This window comes from Malus domestica, chromosome 06, assembly GCF_042453785.1.
Source record: "Malus domestica chromosome 06, GDT2T_hap1".
Classification (NCBI taxonomy): Eukaryota; Viridiplantae; Streptophyta; class Magnoliopsida; order Rosales; family Rosaceae; genus Malus; species Malus domestica.
The window spans coordinates 959,463-980,377 of NC_091666.1; the positions used below are offsets into that span (position 1 = coordinate 959,463).

A 20,915-nucleotide genomic window follows, 5' to 3' on the forward strand; every position below is an offset into this window, starting at 1 on the left:
TCAAATCAGATATTCTAAGTCTTGTATCTCAATGTATAAATCACGGGCTTCTCCTCTAATAATCCACTGGTTTTTTTATTGCATTCTCTAACTCTGACAAGGTGTGTGAGTGGGACAATTTATCCATCTGTATGGCTCAGACCAGCCACACATGAGGTTTGAAAATACAAAACTCTTAATTCGTGTATCTCAACATATACAGTCTTGGGCCTCTCCACTAGTAGCTATTTGGTTTTATATTGGATGGTTCAACTTTAACACAGTGCAATTTAAATTGGTCACCTTCGTACACACTATAGATACTATGCTGTTTTGCTTATTGGTTTGGGCATAAGGATAAGGGACAAAATCAGTCCTCTAATTAATCAAATAACAGTGTACTAGGATATGTACTTAAGGTTTTAGGGTTTAGGTTTACAAGTTTGGAATTCATTATTGTTGAGATGGAATATTGGAAATTATATATTATAATACAAAAATATTGTAATATATAATTTTAATAATTGAATGAAAAATAGTGTTAACCATATTTCTTAGAAAAATGTTATGTTATTTAGGTGCATTCCCTTGTCAAATAATGTATACTTATAGATGAAAAGTTACATCTCTTTAACAAGAAGTACTTGGGTTCTATATAAACTCATGAAACCATTATTATTAATATATACAAAATTAGAGTTAATTTTTACTCTTGAGAAATAGGGTTTTCCCACTCTATTTCTCTCATTCTTCGTTTGTCAAATTCCAAGTCGTACATTGAGAGTACGGAATATATAAAGTTTGCCAGAGTCCGAAGATTGAAGTGTTTTGACTTCGGATTAAAGATTGTTGAATCCTATGAGACAAACGCTACCGAACTACAAGCACACAAGAGTAGGGGCGAAGTTCTGTTTTTAGGACATTGCATTTATGCAAGCCTCAATCTCCAAATTTGTCAGTTTTTCTAACTTTCTCTCTAGTTGTTGATATTAATTTTGTACACATGTGATGTTGTGAATTTCTTTACTATTATTATTATTGGAATTATTTTATATTTCTCAAATTTTCTAATATTGCTCCAACATGAAATAATGCATTTTTCTGCATATGTATGGACCCTTTTTATTATAAACATTAGGTTTTGGCTGAGCTACAAAATACTGTCTCTAATCCCTGATTAACAGAACATGAAAAGTTCCAAGGAAAATTCATGGTTGAAATTTCTATAAACTGAAAAGAAAAAAAAAAAGATTCGAGGAGAGACAAAGAGGCATACAGCGGTTATTTAATTATTTTCCTACATCTACCAGTGGACAATTGATTTTCTAGTTTTTTTCTTTTTGTCAAATCTTACATCTCGTTGAAACTGATTAAGTTTCACTCTTTAGATTAATGGGTTTGTACAGAGTGAAGCTTCCAAGAACTGCACAAATAATTCATAGGAACATTGGTGTATCTCAAGGTCCTACTGTGAAATCCCTTCTGGAGGTGGAAGCTAACAAAAGTGTACTGTAGCGCAGGTGAATGTCATGCTTAAACCCGTGACATGTACTGGGATGAGAAACCAGGTTGGAGACCTATCCCTCCTCAAACCCGTGAGGACGATCACCCACCACCGTAAGATAAACGGAGCGATATCTGTACGTGTATCTGTCAAAGGAAATACAAAGACGAGGAGTATGGGAAAGTATCTGACAAACGAATTAGTTCCTAACTTACCTACATGAATAGAAACGAAGAGGACTGCATCCATATTAAGACTGGGAGAAATAGTGTTGTGTATTAAAGAAATCTTTTTCAGGTGTATCATTCATAATCTTCATATGTAGCTCCAATAAAAGAAATGGAAAACTTTATATTAAGAATCGGTGCCTGCAACTGGCACTGATTACATTGGAGTTGCATAGTACCAACGATTCCGACTTATTACATTGAGGCTACACGTCACTTAGATGCGAAATTTAGTATGATCAAGTTAACATTTGATTTCTTCTATCCTCCCACACCTTCCCTTTCACTATGTCTTCTCGAAACTCAAACATCTTGCATTGGCATCACCCTCAAATGCTCGGCCTCACGTTAAGACGAGATGCCAGTTTTTGACCAAAAGATCGGTCAGCCTGCATTTCAATTACCACCAGCACACATCATGTTCGAGTAAAAAATCACATCCAATTATACCAATTCACAAATGCGAATACTTTGCATGTATGCACTCACCTGAGACCAGTATGAGATCCAAATGCTGCGAATTTCATAGGTGACACGAGGATCGGATAGGGCATCAACCCATCGGTGGAGGAATCGCTCTTGCCTGCAATGAACATTTAGATTATGAACATGACGTTTAAAACTTTAAATACATTTATTTCCGCATAGAGACATCCTAGGGTTGGCAGCTACCTGTCGGGTGCCCAAGATCTGTATCTCTCTCCAGGTTGCTTGAAGTTGTTCTCCTTCTCAATGACGCACTGCATATCCAACAAAACCACCATACACAAATTAAACGCAAAGTTGCTAGATGAATCATGATGTGCAGCACACCAAAAGGATTCAGAAATGCAACAAGCATTCATGCACGTATCAGGTAAAAAGAAAAACTTTTTACATTCCAAGTGCTTTCAAGTTTCAGGTAAAAAGAAAAACACAGAAAACAAGAACATGGGAAAACCAAGGGAAATTTACATGAATTCTTCTACATTGATACAAACTGACCTTCTCACGCTTTCCAGTGCAAATATTAGAAGGAATTGGGAAGGTCTCAGCATGGCGAACAGGATCATACCTTGATGGGAAGTAGTTAACCTACAGAAAACAGTATGGCATCTGAGCAGAGAAAACTTTGATGAACAAACAAGTGAAAATTTAAGCACATGTCTGAATCTTTAGCAACGCAAGTGTAAAAAGGCTACAAGACAGTCAATAAGTGTCAGCAATTGAGGGAAAAAGTGGTATCGTACTTGGAAAAGAAATTCAAAAGAGCAAAAGTACCTCCTCATCTCTGTGCATGAAATTCATAAACCCTTCATGGTGATTGTTGTGATGAGAACACTTGGGAGCATTAACTGGGAGCTGCAGATAGTTCGGGCCAAGACGGTGCCTCTGAGTATCAGAATAGGAGAAGATTCGAGTTTGGAGCAACTTATCATCTGAATAATAGACACCAGGGACAACAATGGCAGGGCAGAAAGCAAGTTGTTCATTCTCTGCAAAGAAGTTATCAATGTTCTTATTCAGTACCAAACGTCCAACTGGCTGCAGGGGAAGAATATCTTCAGGCCAGGTCTTAGTAACATCAAGTGGGTCAAAGTCAAATCTGTCTTCATGATCAGGATCAATTGTCTGAATAAAAAGTTTCCACTCCGGGTAGTTGCCAGCTGCGATGGAGTCATAGAGATCCTGGGTAGCGTGGCTGTGATTTGCTCCTCCAACCTTGATAGCCTCATCCTCCAACAAACACTTGACTCCACAAGTGGGTTTCCAATGAAATTTCACGTAGTGTGCCTTCCCGGTCTTACTGATAAGAGTATAGGTGTTAACACCAGACCCTTCCATGTGCCTGTAATCTTGTGGAACTCCCAGGTCATCCAATAGGAAGGTGAACATGTGCAGGCTTTCTGGATGGTGGGAGAAGAAGTCAAGGATCCTCCAATTCTCTTGGATGTGGGACTTAGGGTTCGGTTTGAGAGCATGGACCATGTCCGGGAATTTCATTCCATCACGGACAAAAAAGACGGGGAAATTATTTCCCACCAAGTCAAAATTACCCTGTTTAAGAAAAATAAAGTCACGGCATGAGTAAAGAAAGGAATGCATGTATAAACAAGCAAAAACATTAGGACCAAATGATTTCCAAGAGTTAGTTAATAATAATGTTACAAAGAAATCAACAATCTGTAGAATCAAAACAATATTTAAAAAAGAAAAGAAAAGCATGAATGCCATATTTCATGGAAGTCACAAGACTACCGGGTTTAGTTAAATATGAAGTATTTGTCACTGGAGCTGTGACTCGAGATACCACTGCATATTTTTAACTATAAATATGCTGTTGAATATAATTATGATCATCGACGTGTCAAAACTCAACCATCATTATCCAGAGGTCATAAAACATCAATAAGCCATTGAAACGTCACCTCTCTGGTGTAAAACTTCACTGCAAAACCACGAGGATCCCTCAGGGTTTCAGGGCTGCCACGCTCATGGATAACAGTGGAGAAACGCACAATGACAGGTGTCTGAACTCCAGGGGCTCGAAGGAAGTCAGCACATGAAAGGTGAGAAATATCATGGGTGACCTCAAAGAAACCTTTTGCACTGGCTCCCCTAGCATGGACAACACGCTCTGGGATCCGTTCTCTATCAAAATTGGCGAGTTTCTCCACCAGATGGTAGTCCTCAAGCAGAATTGGACCTGACAAATAGACAAAGAATTAAATTCTTAACTGCATCTACTCAACTCGACATAATCAACCATCCTGATTACATGCAAAAGATGTGATAAAAATGAAATTAGCGGCTATACATTTTATAAAGTATGTCAAATATAGATGACTGCTCTCACTTGCAAAGATAGTAACTTTTATTTAGTTTCAGGCAACCAGGCGATCAAAAAATCATCTTGACAACCCAAGAAGCAATGAAAAAAAGGGACCCGCAGGAATTCGTTGAAAACCAACAGACTGGGAACTATAGTTGAGAAATTTGAACATAAATGTCAAATAGGGAAAATTCTAACTTCAAATACAAACTATATAAATATGTGTGTATATATATATATATATGTGTGTGTGCATATATATCTGAAAAACAACAAGAGTTTCAAAATAATAATCATCTTCAACTTGGTAGTGATACAAACGGAGGAGGATTCTCTCCCCTCTTAATCTCTCTCTCCTTCCCTCCCCTCCTATTTGAACGGACACAGGTCACGGTTAAGCCACGTCAACATCTTATATTGAGTTTTTTTTTATAGAAACAATAAGACAAAAAACAATGTATGAGAGGAGGGGAGGGAAGGGGATGAGAATAGGAGGCGAGAGAATCCGATACAAACATCCAAAAAGTCATCTTGTAGCTCACAATAACATAGACAGAATATCCGAGCATACACAGATAACAGCATCAAAACATGATTATGATTATTCACAAGGTGCTTGAAAAGCGATGTGCAACTAAAAAAACGCAAAAAAGTAAAACTTGAAGCAAATTTGCAATTGAAAATCCGTCAAAAGCAAATAAACAAATAGATAAATTAAAGGTGGATAAAGAATTAAATCACCTCTGGGTCCAACAGTGAGAGAAGAGTTGTTGTTCCAAACTGGAGCACCGGAATTGGTGGTCCAGAACGGGGAATTGAAAGCACTTGAAGGGCGGTGCTGCAACAACACACAAAAACAAACCAACCCAAATCCATTAGAGAGGGCTCTGTTTGGTAGCCGAGAAAATAAACAAGAAAAGTAATTCAACAAGAAAATCAAACTTAAATAAATCAATTAAGAGCATAAACAAGTAAAAAAGAAAACATCCCAGAAAGATTAAGATTAAGATTAAGATTAGAGTAGTACCCTGTAAGGATCCATGGAGGAAGGTCAGGTTAGAGAGAGAGAGCTTGATGGAGAAGGTAAGAGGTGAGCAAAGGAAGGGGGTAAGCCACTCTCTCAGGCGGGCAATCGAAGGATGAAATGCAAGCAAATTTGGGGTATTTATAGACGTTGAGTTTCGGCTTTGGGTATGGGTCGTGGCCCGTGGGCGTCCCGCGCGATTTTGTGTGAAATTACCAATTTCCTCTCTCGACCTCACGTTATCTTTGGCAACAACGTACACACAGCTGGAAGGTCATTACATATTTTTGCCAATTTATCGTCACGAGTCGTAATGATTATCGCCAACTCCTTTGAAACGGAATTTTGCACCATTTAAAGGGAAAAATGATAAATATTAGACTTATAGGGTTTCTTTATTCAATTCAACAATTATAAATAAATAAAAAATGTGACAAGATTATAAAAAAATTGTATGAAAAATTGGCCCCGTTTTGCATGTATAATATCATTTTCCTCTTCTTTCAGTTATAGTTTTATTTTGCATGTAGTCCAATATTCAAGCGAACATGGTTTTGACTTTTCATTCATGAGTCATGAGTTTAAAACTCATTATTGTAATAGTTTTCAATCCTTGCATTCCCCTTAATAATATAATTTTAAAAATAATTAGAGTATTGTCTCATCAAAGAAAATAAACCTAATTTCACAAATTTTGTACCACGTCGTTTGAGAAGAAGATATTTGGGTTTGTCTTTGCTTAAATGACAATTCAGGGTGAGAACTCAATTTTATCTTCGCTTAAAGAAGCTCTTAGTGTGGAGTGTGATTAGAGATTAAATTTCTAAATTTTATCCACACACACAGCTAGAAGGTCACTACATATCTTCACCAATTTATCGTCACAAAATCGGAATGATTATCACTAAGTCCTTTTACATAGAAAAATGATAAATACTAGACATACAGGTTTTCGTGTGATATATTCAATGCAATAATATTTATAAAAAAAAATCTGATGAGATTCCTCTTCTCTCAGTTATAGTATTGTTTTGCATGTAGTCCAACATTCAGGCGAATGTGGTTTTGGCTTTTTATTCATGAGTCTTGGGTTTGAAACTCATTATTGTAATAGTTTTCAACCATTCCACTCCTCTTAATAAGAATAATATTTTTTTTTTAAATTAGAGTATTGTCTCATCAAAGAAAATCAACCCAATTTCACAAATTTTGTACCCACGTTGTTTGAGAAGAAAATATTTGAGTTTTTCTTCGCTTAAATGACAAATCAGAGTGGGAACTCGATTTTATCTATGCTTAAAAAGCTCTTAGCGTGGAGTGTGATTAGAGATTAAATTTTTACATTTTCTCTAAATCTAGTTAAAAGCTCATTAAAAAATTCATTGAATATGCTTTTAGTCTTAGAACATCTCTAATCATGTAAGGAAGAGAATTCATTTTAATGAGTCACATAGGCAAAAACTAACTCCAATGTAATAGTCAATTGATAAATTTTGCCTATTTTCTCAAAGTAGGCAAATAGGGCGCCACATATATCTCTATAATAAAAGTGGAGAAAGATGACAAAGCTAAAAGATAAATAAAGATGTTATAGACGAAAGAAATATAATTTTGCCACTTAATTTGCCTACTTTTTGATATATCATTGGAGATTAATAGTGTGGCCTTTGGTAAAATCTTCTCAAAGCAAAAACTACCTAAAAACATATCGAAACAAGAAAAAAAGTACCACACATGATACAATATCCACTTAAAAAAATAATGAATCAACGCTTTATAAATTCACATATAAAAATAGTTTCTCTGGACCCTAAAGGAATAGATAATTGTGAATTGTCACCAATTATCTTCTTTTAAAAAAAAAAAAAACACTTTATCAATTTCAAATATAAAAATATAAGTCCACCTTACATATAATTATATTAATAATTAGGTACAAGTGAAAAATCATTCAAACGACAAGAACCAATATTAGCGTGCAGGTATGCGATATATTGCGAAACGTCGCTGATATTTTGTATGGTAATCGCAAAAAGACAGAGATCAAGGTGGAAAAAAATTGAGAACGTCATGCATTCATCCTTCCTTATCCTAGTTTTGGTGTTTTGCTAACATCAATGCGCAACCACTGATGCCGGCTGACATTGTACGCTCCTACGACGCCACGTATACGATAAACACCTTGAAACGTGTGCTCTTTGTAATTACATAAAGACTATCTGATTCTGGGATGTGCTTTGAAAACTTGAATTACAAGTTACAACACCCTATTTTGGTGGTTTATTAGAGGCATCTCTTGAAGATTTATATAAAACAATCAAAACTCTTAGAAGAGATTTTTAATGGGTTAGAAATATGGTTTTGTGCATTAAGTGTCATTATATTATGAGATAAATTTTCAATCAGTTAATAATATTATGATATTAGTAGGCTAAGCCGTGTTCTCGACATATTGAAAAGTTTCTATTATTTTAAAAAGTTAAATTTAGCCACATATTATTACTATTTAATGATATTTCTCCTCATTTGTAAGTGAGAGGTCTTACGCTCGATTTTCGCCAAAGGCGAATTGAACCACATAATTGTTAACTCATTATGAGACTAAGCCCACATTCTCTCTTTTAGTGCTGATAATATCGTTTATTAAAAAAAAGTTATATTTATGAAATTTCTCTCTAATAAATGTTGTAAAAGACTATTTAATTATAGCAAAGGAGCAATCATTCTTGAAATTTAGAGAGCAAAATTCACCTGTTAAATATTAAAAAAAAATAAAACTAGTGGAGTTTTTTTGTTTTTTTTTTTAATGAAACGAGTAGATTGGGTTTGTTAATAATAAAACATATTCAAAGTCTCTTAAAATTTCGACATAAAAAGTTAAACTGAGTAGTTACTGGAATTTTTTTGATACAGTTCACTTGCTCGTTTAACATAAAATTTAGTGCTTTCTCTTAAGGATGCTCTTAGCTAGTTTTTACAAAAAACGAACAATATCACTTCGTACTACAATTTAGTGATACTTTTATTAATTATAAAGAGTATTAGGTTCGACTTCCGTAAATGACGAGTTGACACTAAATTTTCTTGATTGACTCATTTTGTAACATAACATAATGATCACCAGTAATATAAATATATTATCTTAATAAAAAATTAATTTAATCCATATGTTTTCGATTTGACTAATTTGATCCTCGTATTGGCCTCGTTAGCTAATCTAAGACAGTATCCATTCATAATTCTAGAAATCTTAAACAAAATTGATTATTACAAAATAAATTAAAAACAAACACAATAACCAAATTGGCAACCTGACAACACAAAAACTAAATGGGCCAACGCAGTAACCTAAAAAACTCCAAAAAATAATATTAGAAAAGTAGTGTGTGTGAAGGCTGCCAAATACAGCCAACATGCTGATAAGGTTGGAATGGGCCGTGAGGTGAGGTTAGCCACAAAAGCCTCTCTCGCCCACTCCAATTTTGTTACATCAAACACCCACCAGAAAAAAATCACTTTCATGGCTCTTGCTTCGCTCCATAAGCTCATTTAGATTTTTCTTCTTTTTGTTGGTCTATAATTAAACAACTATTGTCCGATTTAAACTCTCGATTCCTGGTGTAGTAACTGTCATTCTCACATGTATAGCATGTGTGACGTTTCTTTTTTTTATACAAGCGATACTGGAGAATGAAATTTGAATAAAAGACCTCGAAACAAGGGTAAACGCTCTTAACCACTTGACGTACAAGTCTCTGCCTGTGAGACTTCTAGTTTATCATTATATAAAAAATTGTTTGTCTAAAACATCGAACCTAATCAAAACTGAAGCAAAGAATTACAACCTCTTGTGCCGTAGAAAAGACACCAAAAATGTGAAAACAAAGGTCTATGTAGTCTGGACAATTTTGGAGCAGTGACGAATTGAATTGAGATAATACACACAGGTAAGAGTAAAACCCTACCTGTTGCTCTTGTTGGAGAAAACGCCATGAGTGACATATTGTAGTAGACGAGGCAGCGTCAGTTTCTCAATATGAACTTCACAGCTAACGATACAAATGTGTTTTGAATGCTTTTCACTTCCCCAATATATTTAGAGCTTTCATCTTTTGGATCTCTTTTGCTGCATAATATGCATTGATTACTAGAAGTGATTTAATTAAAGAAATCAAAGGGAGGATCCGAGAGCAAGCATTAAACTGTGAATCATAGCACACATTTGCGTAGGATTACCTTCCTCAACTGATAGCTGCATCGATCTTTTCTCTAGCTCAACGGCATGTCTGCTAAGCTCGGATGAAGGTAAACAACGAAGCACTGATAACACATTCAGAACAAGGAGATTTTCAGTACTGGAAACATTTAGTAGAGCAAAATTTTATCTTAAAGAAGCATTGCCAGAAAACAGTGACATACGCTGGAGATATTCGCTCTGATCAGACTCGTCAAAGTGTTTCAAGAGGTTCTGCAGATGTAGAAACCGTTCTGTCCTTTCCTCATCACGGTTCCTCTCAGAAAGAACTGACTGGGGAACTTCAGATTCAGGAGTAAATCTAAGGTGCTTGGAATTAGCAGCTGGAAGGCCATTACTAGACTTTCTAAGAAAATTTGGAACTGGTGGTCTACTAGGTGAGAATTTAATCGGAGAAGCCCAATGCGTTGGTGAAAATGCAGGTATACAAGATGTCTCTAACTCTTGCTTCTTGTTTCTTTCTTTAGGTAGGTCTGGCGCCTTTTGCGAACAATGTCGTTTGAAATTTAGGCAATCTTCCTTAACACCTTGAGCTCTTCGCTTTCCTAGTTCTGAGTCTAACTTCTTCACAACCCCACCATGCATGAGATGATCACTTGGATCGCTGATCCTCGTGAACTGGTGGCAAGGAGGGCTCCGCGCAAACTCAGGGCTGAGTATCTTAGTTCCAGAAACCTTAATTGGATCTGCGAGCAGCCGTCCTAGAAAAGAATTCTCAGGATAACTAGGCGTACAGCTTCTATTATCGTTCTGTACATCTCTCAACACCACCTTTTTTACCGGTAATGTGGATTGCTTATGGCACACAGATGAACCAAGCACACTGTTGGCCGGTGCATTGTTGCTGAGATTTGAGTTCATTATTCGAAGGACCAGCAGAACCAACTTGGCTTGGAATTAAGGTTCTGGCTGCAGAGGCATTACAGAAAAATGAAAGATAAAATCAATACATGCATCCTTGTTGCAGATATTACTATCAAGCTACAACACAGTATCTTAAGCTAGGGTTTTCAGATGCCCTTTGTGTATAAGACTCAAACAATTATTACAAGGGCAACCGCAACATTTTCAGCATGGAAGCAACAATCTATGCTGAATTTGTAAATTCCGTCCATAACGAAAGTAATCTCAAACTTAAAAGATTCACTTTCTGCAATCAAATAGTGAAACTGTATTTCAACAATTCAAATTCACTAATTACTCACTAGAAAACCAAAATTGATGAGCTCGCGAGTCCGATTTAGGTATGTAAACAATTCGAACGAAAGAGGAACTCATATCGCAATTCTATGGTCTAAACTGAGAGCAACAGTATCACAATGACTACAGATCTGAGCTGGGTAACGCTCCAAGAGCCATAGGAAATTAAGTTGAACAAGATTCATTCATTCGATTAAGTAATACATATCTGCCATCTCTGTGTGTTTGAGAGAGAGCGAGAAAGAGAGTATTGGATTACCGTTGGAGGTGAAGAAGTTGGAGCTGTGGAGATCTGCAACTGCAAGCGGTATCGGCAATGGATCTCACTCTCAGGCTTGGGCTCAGGAAAGGAGAGGGTTCAAACCAGGAAAACTGGCTCCAAAGGTGGAGGTTAAAACCTTTAAAATTTGATTAAATATACGAGGGACCACGCAGTGCCGAAAGAGCCATTGCCCAGCCTACGCTGTGACTCCACCCCTCCCTTTGACAACTGTCTCTTATTTAACCTAATTTCAACTCTTGATTTTTTCATGAGTGATGCTAGACAGACCATTAACTTGAATTATCATTTTCTTACGCCCGTCTTCTTAAGTTCACGATGGCTCGTGTGGACAAATTTTTCATTATGATGGGAACACAAATGGTACACCACGTGTTTTAATAGAAGTAGTGGAAACTTTTATTTTTTAAGTTATTAATATTTTAGTACATATCCCACCATTTGTATAGTAACACGTAATGTATCATCCGTGTACCAGTCATACTGAAAAATTTCTCCCTCATGATAAATTCACGAAAACCAAGGGGGGCTTATCAAGCCAAGTAAGGCCCAATGAGGATTCCACTAGCCCAAGAGGCAGAAGGTTGAGCATATGACATCAACCTAAAAGAGTCTGATAAGGCAAGATCTACCAGGTTACGCCAACCTACCAGCCAATTCGATTCACATTTGGAGACAAAAGGAAATAAATTATTATGAGTGAGTCTATTGGATCGAGTTCGAAGTGATTATCAGTGACCTGACCAAAGTGAAACAATACGTGCATGAGTCTACAAAGGATTTCATTGCCTAATTCAAGAGGTTGATGATGGAGCGTAATTTCAACTTGTCCAACCAACAAAGCATAGTTATTGCTCATAAGGCATTGAGTACCCTCTCAACAAGAAATTTGATGATGTTACCTTTTATGACCTCCAAGATATAATGGTAGCAACTATCAACTACTAAGTACTGATCCACCAGATAGAGCATGGATGTTTGTATGACCTTAAAGGGATTGGGGAATAAGAATACGATGTTGCTTTTGCCAAGATTGATATGAAAAATCCATTTGTTTTGGGAAGCACGGTTACGTCTAAAATTTTGTACTATATTGTTTACATATGATCTTTGTGAGAGATCAACCATACATAGTTCCAATTCGAATTTTGGAGCAGCATTGTGTTATTTGATATTTGATGTGTGACTTTGTGTCCTTTTGGATTAATTTGGTAATTTTTAGAATTAACATGAATTAACGCAAACTTTTAAGATTTGACGTGTGACTTTGTATAATTTTGGATCAATGCTATCTTCCTATCTTCCTCTTAAAGCCCATTTTATTGCTTGTAGGTATAATGTCTTTGTTGTGTCACCTGGTGTCCAAATTTGGTTGGCACTTCCAAAAGTCATATGGGACTCAAAGTTTCTAAAGGATATCTTACAAATTTGCAGTTAATAGACACAATCGAAAGCTTGTATGCATTAAGTCTATTAATAATGTACGACAACCTCAATTCTTAATTTGATTAAGACTCTGACTTTCTTTCTAACTACATCTCATATACTTCTCCGAACTTATTTGAAAGACATTAAACTCGACAATTATAACATTTTAGCAATGTATACGCCATAAGTGTGGATGCAAATTCCCGCCTTCTTCTTCTTGGACAAAATTGCACCTACAAAACAATTAACACCTTAGGTCAAGGCTAAGAGCCTCACGCGCCCACGATGAATGGGGGGGAGGCTTTGGTCGAAGAACCTCCGATGCCAAATTTAGAATTTAGAGAGAAAAGTATTTGGAGAGTTTTTTGGGATTTTTTCCAAAGTGTTGGAATGAGTGTTTGGTGAAAATAGGAGCCTATTTATAGGGCTATGAGTGGCCGGTTTTTCAAGGGATTTTGTGGTTATGGTTTTAGCTTAATTAGCCAATTTATTGGCTAATTAAGTATGAAAGAAGTAAATGGGAGGTTACAAAATTATTTATTTGTATAAATGGGGTAATAAAATGGAGAAAAGTGAGAAAGGTGAGGATGAAAAGGAAGTGGCCGGCCCTTTAACAATTTTTAGGTTAAATTGTATAATTTAATAGGTAATTAATGGATTAATTGGGTAATTAATCTATTAGTTTACCAATTAATATTATTTTGGAGGTTACTTTGCAAAAAAGGGAATTTGATGAGATGAATATTGAATTGTTACCTCTTTGGAGCATTTTTGAGCTGCTCGCATGTAGGAATCCCGGTGTGCCTCAAGGGTAGTTTGGTCCTCTTTTACTAAAAAATTCACGTGTCGTCTTGTGATTATTTTTGGCTCCACAAATGCCCCCACACCTGCTGGGCTGCTCGTAGGAAAGGGCAGCAGGTGTAGAGATCTTCTTGCTTTAGGAAAATTAAGACTGCTTCCTATTTTGATGTTGATTCCCTCTTTAATGTGAAATTAGATCCTTCTAGGAAAGGGAAATAAATTTCTTTCAAAGCCTATTTAAGTCCACCTTAAGTGGGTTGTTAAATCAACTTTGGATAGCGATTTATTCTACCCTACAAGAGAGAGAAAGCTAAGAGGATATTTGTTCCCCCTCCTCTAGCAATCTTCTACATCTTGTATGTGCAAAGGACCGTCTTTCGTTGCGTTCTTTGTCTTATCCGCGCTGCATCGATGTAAGGAAAACTTAATTCTCCTTATCTTCTTCTTGGGAGGTGGTGCCACGGGGCAGCCGTTGGGGTGGTGCGGCACGTCGGCTGGCAGGGGCCAGGAGTCGGCTTGGCATGGGCTAAGGAGGTGGTGTGGCAGGGGCCATTGTTTGTGTTGCTCGGCTTGATTGAAACCAAGGATTGCCTCGGCATGGGTCGAGGAAATGGCGTGGCATGGACAACGGTTAGGGCTGCCATATCTGGGCTGCTTGCCAAAAATGAGGAAACTACTTGAGTTTGATTTCTCAGCTGCCGTAGATGGAGCAGTCAAGGATGAAGCTGCCAAGATCAGAGTTGCTAAAGATGAAGTGTTGGATGAGCGAATTGTTAAGTGTAAAAGTGGCTGCTGCTTCCTAACCATTTGTTACTTAATTGATATTTAAGCATTCGATCTTTTGAACTATATGGCCTTCTCGCATTGGAAAGCTTACCCAGATGGGTGTCAGGGATTTAGTTTACCCTATCGCACTGGAGAGCAATTAGTTTACCCTCTCACATTGGAGAGCAATTGGTTTACCCTCTTGCACTGGAGAGCAATTAGTTTAACCTTTTGCGCTGGAGAGCAATTAGTTTAACCTCTTACGCTGGAGAGCAATTGGTTTACTCTTTCGCACTAGAGAGCAATTAGTTTAACCTCTCGTGCTGGAGAGCAGACCCATATGGGTGTCAGGCTCTCGCACTGGAGAGCAATTAGTTTAACCTTTCGCGCTGGAGAGCAGACCCATATGGGTGTCAGGGAATTGGTTTACCCTATCGCACTGGAGAGCAATTAGTTTAACCTCTCACGCTGAGAGAGCAGACCCATATGGGTGTCAGGGAATTGGTTTACCCTTTCGCACTGGAGAGCATGGAAGTCGTTGTTGTGAGTGCAACTGAGGAAAGCTGGACTGATGAGACAATTGAAATAATCCTTAGCCTGCCCCCAGTTGGTAGTTGGGCTAGTGTGTCCTTCTGGTACTCGTCTAGCCCCGGTGCGCCATTAGGTTGAGTTGTTATTTTTGTCGGAGCAGAAGTTGTCTTTATATTCGACAATCTATGTAGGGTAATCCCGTCTGCTCGATCTTGTCATTGAAAGGTGACTCGCTTATGTTGGTCATGTCTCATCGGAGCGTCTTATTAATAGCTTCGTTGCGCGGGAAATTGCGCAATCGCTTGGTCATGATCATTTCTACTTCTTCCTGAATTTGCCTTTGTTGGGGGTGGCAGAGCTCTCGGTTGCCCCGGTCTTGACCTGCTGGTCTAGGCTGCTCTTCCATGTTCTCAGCTCGTCAACGCCGTGGCAGGGTGCATGTGGTCCACTCTTGGCAAACGAGGGAATTCTTCGCAGACTGCCAGTTAAACTTGAGCCGGATTGAGTGACTGCTTTTCTCTATCCGTCGTGCTGCCTGCTCCGATGTGATGTGGAGGATACTCATTGCGGGCCTAGCCGCGAATAAACGTTTTGCCTGAAAGGCTGTTTATGTTGATTATCGGAATGTGACCCCAACCGTGAGTGTATACTTGTCCACGGGCCCAGTCAAGAGTGCACGCTCATCCGTGCGCTAAGACGGGAGTTTACGCTATCTCAGAGGCCTAATCGAGAATGTACATTGCCTGAACGCTCGGCTCGTGGTTGGTCGAATGGCTGCTTGCATGGACGCTGCTGGAAAGATTCGTCTACCCTTATCTTACTTCGTGACACCTCGTTCGGGGCATGTTGGATCTCGGTGCGCTGCAAAAGTTGATTCACCAAGGTCGTTTGTTGTGCAAGGGCGCTCGTCAACTCTATGACTTGTCGAGACAAGTGTTGTTTGCCAATTGGATTGGAAGAGCTTGGAAGTAATGTGCCTCATTGAGCAGTGGAAGTGTGGTAGGCTCCGGGCGCGAGCTTTGAATTGGGAAATGCTAAATCCGCAGAGAAATATGGTGAAAATGCCCCCGACTCGATGGTTGGTCCAGATGGTCGAAATAGTCTTGAACCGATTTGGGCTGTTTGGAATGCTACAGGAGTAGGCTCGACTGCTGGATCAGACTGAGCCACGAGAGTGGGCTGCTCGACGGAAGCAAGCTGGGCCGCGAGAGTGGGCTGCTCGGCAGGAGCAGGCTGGGTCGTGGGAGCAGACTGGGCCACGAGAGTGGGGTGCTCGGTAGGAGCAGGCTGGGCCGCGAGAGTGGGTTACTCGGCAGGAGCAGGCTGGGCCGCGAGAGCAGACTGGGCCACGAGAGTGGGCTGCTCGGCGCGTGATGCTCGTGAATGCGAGGCTTGGGCTCGGTTTGGTAACGCATTGGGCTTGCGTTGGGCATGAAGTGACATGGCTCGGGCCGTGGCTTTGGTAGCGTGGGTCGTGGTGGTGGAGCCATGGACCTCGCCGCGAGTGATTGCCGTGGTGGCCACCGTGGTGGTTGCCATGGTGGAGCCTTGTGGTGGTGGTGCCGCTCCCCCTAAGATCACATTTAGTCTCGTGGATCGCCGCGGTTCCATTTCTTGAATATTGGAATTTTCACTTGTGGAATTTTCTAAATTTCTAGCCATTGTATTTCTCTTTTACGTTTTATCAAAGAATCTTGGCAAATAAAAAATTCTAATAATAAGAACGTACGAAAAATACAAGTGGACTAGAAAGTAGAGAAAATAGAGAAAAAACCTTTTTGCGCGAGAGTCTTCTACGAATGTGAATCTCAACTCTCAATGAAAGCACAAATTTGTGGATGCAAATTTTCGCCTTCTTCTTCTTGGACAAAATTGCACCTACAAAACAATTAACACCTTAGGTCAAGGCCAAGAGCCTCACGCGCCCACGACGAATGGGGGGGCTTTGGCCGAAGAACCTCCGATGCCAAAGTTAGAATTTAGAGAGAAAAGTATTTGGAGAGTTTTTTGGGATTTTTTCCAAAGTGTTGGAATGAGTGTTTGGTGAAAATAGGAGCCTATTTATAGGGCTAGGAGTGGCCGGTTTTTCAAGGGATTTTGTGGTTATGGTTTTGGCTTAATTAGCCAATTTATTGGCTAATTAATTATGAAAGAAGTAAATGGGAGGTTACAAAATTATTTATTTGTATAAATGGGGTAATGAAATGGAGAAAAGTGAGAAAGGTGAGGATGAAAAGGAAGTGGCCGGCCTTTAACAATTTTTAGGTTAAATTGTATAATTTAATAGGTAATTAATGGATTAATTGGGTAATTAATCTATTAATTTACCAATTAATATTATTTTGGAGTTACTTTGCAAGAAAGAGAATTTGATGAGATGAATATTGAATTGTTATCTCTTTGGAGCATTTTTGAGCTGCTCGCATGTAGGAATCCCGGTGTGCCTCAAAGGTAGTTTAGTCATCTTTTACTAAAAAATCTACGTGTCACCTTGTGATTATTTTTGGCTCCACAATCAGGATACAAGTAAATCAGTTAAGCTTTATATCTTCTCCAAGATGTAAACGTTGTTATTCCAATCTAGTAAAATCCTTGCATGGTTTGGTCAAATAATAGACAAGAAAAACTGGTTAAAAATGTTGAGGATAGGACCTCTTTTGCCGACTTCTGTCTAAAGTGGGAGATGGTGAGTGCCAAGGCACCAACCATCCCTCCTTATTTTATTCATCCCTCCAAGAATTTCTGATTCCATTTGCTGCATCATCCTTCATCACCATTTTAGAATCACCCCCATCCCCCACTGATTCTCTCAAATCTCTTTTTCTATTTATTTTTATTTTTTTATTTTTTTGCTACTTAGATTGGGTGATGTCACTTTACTTTTCTGATCGTGTGGGCTAATATGTGCTTTGGGTTCTGTATGGTTCATAAATTAATCGAAGAATTTCTATTTATATTAAGATCATCTTCAATTTTTGTGTTAAAATTTAAAATTTAAGTTTTAAACTAACCTAATTATTCTTTAATGAGTTGGACCTAAAATAAGTTTTAAAACTTAAAATTTGAGCACATTTAACCCAGAATCTGGCGGGGTTAAAAGGTTGGCGCACCTTATGCACGTGGACGCTCCCATAAAAGTGGTGGTCGCAGCAAGGCGACGTGTCCAACACACGAGACGCATGAGGGCTAACAGGAAGTTGGGCCTGCCCCTGATGAGAATGTCGGCCACCCAAAACAAGCCCAACAACTCTATTTCGATCCGACGATTTCAATTATTGGATCGTTGGTTGATCCAACTGTCCATATTCAAACCTATTTAATTGTTAAATATATTAAATCCAATGGTTGGGATCGAATATAATCAAGTCTAATGGTAAAAAAAGAAGAGATTTAATGGCTCAAAATTAAACCTAACAAATGAAACAATTGAAAAAATATTTAAATCAAAATTGACCAAAACTCTATAAATACATGATTCATGGGGTCGGTTTAGTGAATCTTTCAACTTTTCTCGGAATTTACATAAATTTTATTAAAAAAAAAGGTTACCGGAAAAAAGAATTTAACCTAAATTCATTTTTTAATAATCTCAAGCTAAAATCTTAAACCATAACTATTGGAGCAAAAAAAATTGTTTCTGGGTTAAAACCTAAATTTTTTGGATTAAAAATTTTAGGTTTTAACCCAAGAGTTGGAGATAGTCTAAGGGGGTAAGCATGATTTGGCCTAACCCTTAAATTGATTTCGAACTCGGGAATCGAATCTAAGATTTATCACTTACAAGTAAAATATAATGTAACTAGACCGTTGTATTATGTGGCATTGATTTGAATACTATAGAAGGTGAAAGTAATGAAGGTTCGTTCGAAGCTAAGAAAGGTAATGATAAAACATATTTGTTTGATTCTCTTATTCAAAGAGAAGTAATTCCGGTTCTTTATATGGAGTTTTTTTTTTTTTTTTTGAACTATCAATATTATTTACAATGAGGTACCCTCACAATATGGGCTAATAATAATATGGTTCAAATTTGCCATTCACAAGAATTGAACATATGATCTCTCACTTACTAATGAAAATGAATACCACTAGACTGTAGGTCTAAGTGACTCTTTATATGGATCTAAAAATCCCCCCCCTAAGCGGCTAGCCACCGCCCTAATTAATGTCTAGGCGTTTGAAAATTAAGAAATGGCGCCTATACCTATTGAGACGCTTGCCTAGACCGCCTAGACCCGCCTAGGTTGCGACTCACTTAGACAGAAAATAGATAACTTCATTTTACATTTTATTTTTTTCAATAAATTGTAAAAGACTTGTTGAATACTTAAATGAACACACATTATATGATTGTTCCCCATGTTTTCATTATGTTCCAATACTTTATATTATATATGTCATTCTATTTTGTAGTTTATGATAAAATTATACATATTTTAAGTATAAACCGACACTTATTTACACGAAATATAATGGATCAACTTAAATCCGCCTAGTCCGTCTAGGCACCTGCCTAGACCCCGTTTGGCCGCCTAGACACTAGACTCTAGCCCGCCGTCCGACTAACGCCTAGCGTCTTTTAGAACTTTTATGGAGTTTGAAACAAAAGATGAAGCATAAATAGTGTCTGCGTCCCCTGGCATTTGTGAAACTTCAAAGAAATTAAAGAATTGATACTAATATTGAAACTTTAAACACCTATTTCCAAACTGTATATTTGTTTCTTTTCACCAGAAGTTTCATCCAGCTCCTCATGCTAATCAACTACAAGAGGGTCAAGGCTGGTTTTGAGAATTGTGAGAGCAGACGTGTATATACAATAGGGAACACGAATTTTTTTTTAACTTTTCACACACGCTTATTTAATCATGTCCATTACTATTGTTTGATTTAATCGATTCATTGACTAGAAATGAAGAAGGTGTATTAGAAGGTAAATTGAATGTGTGAAAATCACCTTCTATATAATATAAAAAGGGTGGTGCTATCAACATACCCCTTTTTACATCTCATGCATCCTCTCAAATTTTAGCCTCAGATCAAATAAATTGAAAAAGATCAAATTATATAAATTTATTTGAAAAGATCATACAAATTGAAATATATCAAGTTTTGACCTCAGATCAAATGACCATTGCAAAGGATTACAGAAAATTGAAAATTCCTCACATAATGTATATCTGAAGAATTTCGGTCGTCACGAGGTGTGTCACCTATTAAAAACAATATAAAAAGTTATAAGAAAAGTTATTTAATTTCCACAACTAGACAAGTTTTTCTTTGGTACTCCAACCTACCAGCCAATTAGAATCACGCACTTGGAGACAAATGGAGAGAGATTCCTATGAGCAGTTCTATTCGATTGAGCCCGAAGTGATTATCAATGATATGACCGAAGTGAAACAATACGAGCATGAGTCTACAGATGATTTCATTGCCTGATTCAAGAGGTTGAAGATGAAGTGTAATTGCATCTTGTCCAACCAGCAGAGCATAGCTATTGCTCATAAGGAATTGAGTACCCCTCTCAACTGGTTAAGGAGAAGCAACATAGCAAACATTCATCCAAAATTCATTTATGTGAGACCAAAGTACTCATCTACCACCACCGGATATATGGATGTTTGCATGACCCCAACGGGATTGGGGAATAGGAATACGAAGTTGCACTTGCCGAGATTGATCTGAAAAATCCATTTGTTTCGGATGCGCAGTTGTATTTAAAATTTTGTACTATATTGCTTACATACTATTTTTGTGAGATATCAAACCACATGTAGTAATAATTTGAAATTTAGGGTAACTTTGTGCCGTTTGAGATTTGAGGTGCGATTTTATATCATTTTTATTAATACGATAATTTTGGGAATTAAGTAATTAACGGGCATTTGAGCCATTAATTGCCTGCACACTATCTTCTCCATAATGATCATTTTATTGCTGGTAGGCACAATGCCCTTAAAATGGGCCATTAAGGGGAATTGGCTTTGTGCCATGCTATCTTCCACTTAAAGACCATTTCATTGCTTGTACGTACAATGCCTCTGGTGCATCAACTAGTGTCCAGACTTGGTTGACACTTACAAAATTCGTCTCGGATTTAAAGTTT

The 20,915-nt window shown here is 37.8% G+C and overlaps 3 protein-coding genes across 3 annotated transcripts in view; 1 reads left to right on the forward strand and 2 right to left on the reverse strand.

Annotated features, from left to right (window-relative positions):
* LOC103429549 (arabinosyltransferase XEG113) overlaps positions 1 to 1,844 on the forward strand; it is a 64,693-nt gene extending 62,849 nt beyond the window's left edge. The window contains exon 14 of the mRNA XM_070823910.1: positions 1,548 to 1,844. Within this exon, the coding sequence (XP_070680011.1) occupies positions 1,548 to 1,600 (53 nt within the window). The 3' untranslated portion in view covers positions 1,601 to 1,844. The remainder of the gene's footprint in view (positions 1 to 1,547) is intronic.
* On the reverse strand, positions 1,815 to 5,871 carry LOC103436733 (catalase isozyme 1). Its single transcript, XM_008375181.4, has 8 exons — positions 5,550 to 5,871; positions 5,264 to 5,360; positions 4,119 to 4,396; positions 2,971 to 3,747; positions 2,695 to 2,784; positions 2,383 to 2,450; positions 2,200 to 2,293; positions 1,815 to 2,099 (listed from the first exon to the last, which is right to left on the reverse strand). Exons 1-8 carry the CDS (start codon positions 5,562 to 5,564, stop codon positions 2,040 to 2,042), a joined length of 1,479 nt encoding a protein of 492 aa, XP_008373403.2. The 5' UTR covers positions 5,565 to 5,871; the 3' UTR covers positions 1,815 to 2,039.
* Positions 5,872 to 9,286: 3,415 nt separating this feature from the next.
* Positions 9,287 to 11,474, reverse strand: LOC103436732 (uncharacterized). Its single transcript, XM_008375180.4, has 4 exons — positions 11,261 to 11,474; positions 9,966 to 10,710; positions 9,783 to 9,866; positions 9,287 to 9,672 (listed from the first exon to the last, which is right to left on the reverse strand). Exons 2-4 carry the CDS (start codon positions 10,660 to 10,662, stop codon positions 9,626 to 9,628), a joined length of 828 nt encoding a protein of 275 aa, XP_008373402.3. The 5' UTR covers positions 10,663 to 10,710; positions 11,261 to 11,474; the 3' UTR covers positions 9,287 to 9,625.
* Between the last annotated feature and the right edge of the window lie 9,441 nt (positions 11,475 to 20,915).

Coding starts and splice junctions, on each gene's coding strand:
- LOC103436733 (XM_008375181.4), bottom strand. Junction 3,748..4,118: donor TGAAGTTTTACACCAGAGAG/GTGACGTTTCAA, acceptor TTTCTTAAACAG/GGTAATTTTGACTTGGTGGG. Junction 2,451..2,694: donor GCACTGGAAAGCGTGAGAAG/GTCAGTTTGTAT, acceptor TTGGATATGCAG/TGCGTCATTGAGAAGGAGAA.
- LOC103436732 (XM_008375180.4), bottom strand. CDS start 10,662: ATGAACTCAAATCTCAGCAACAATGCACCGGCCAACAGTGTGCTTGGT. Junction 9,867..9,965: donor TCAGAGCGAATATCTCCAGC/GTATGTCACTGT, acceptor ATGTGTTATCAG/TGCTTCGTTGTTTACCTTCA. Junction 9,673..9,782: donor GCAGCTATCAGTTGAGGAAG/GTAATCCTACGC, acceptor CATATTATGCAG/CAAAAGAGATCCAAAAGATG.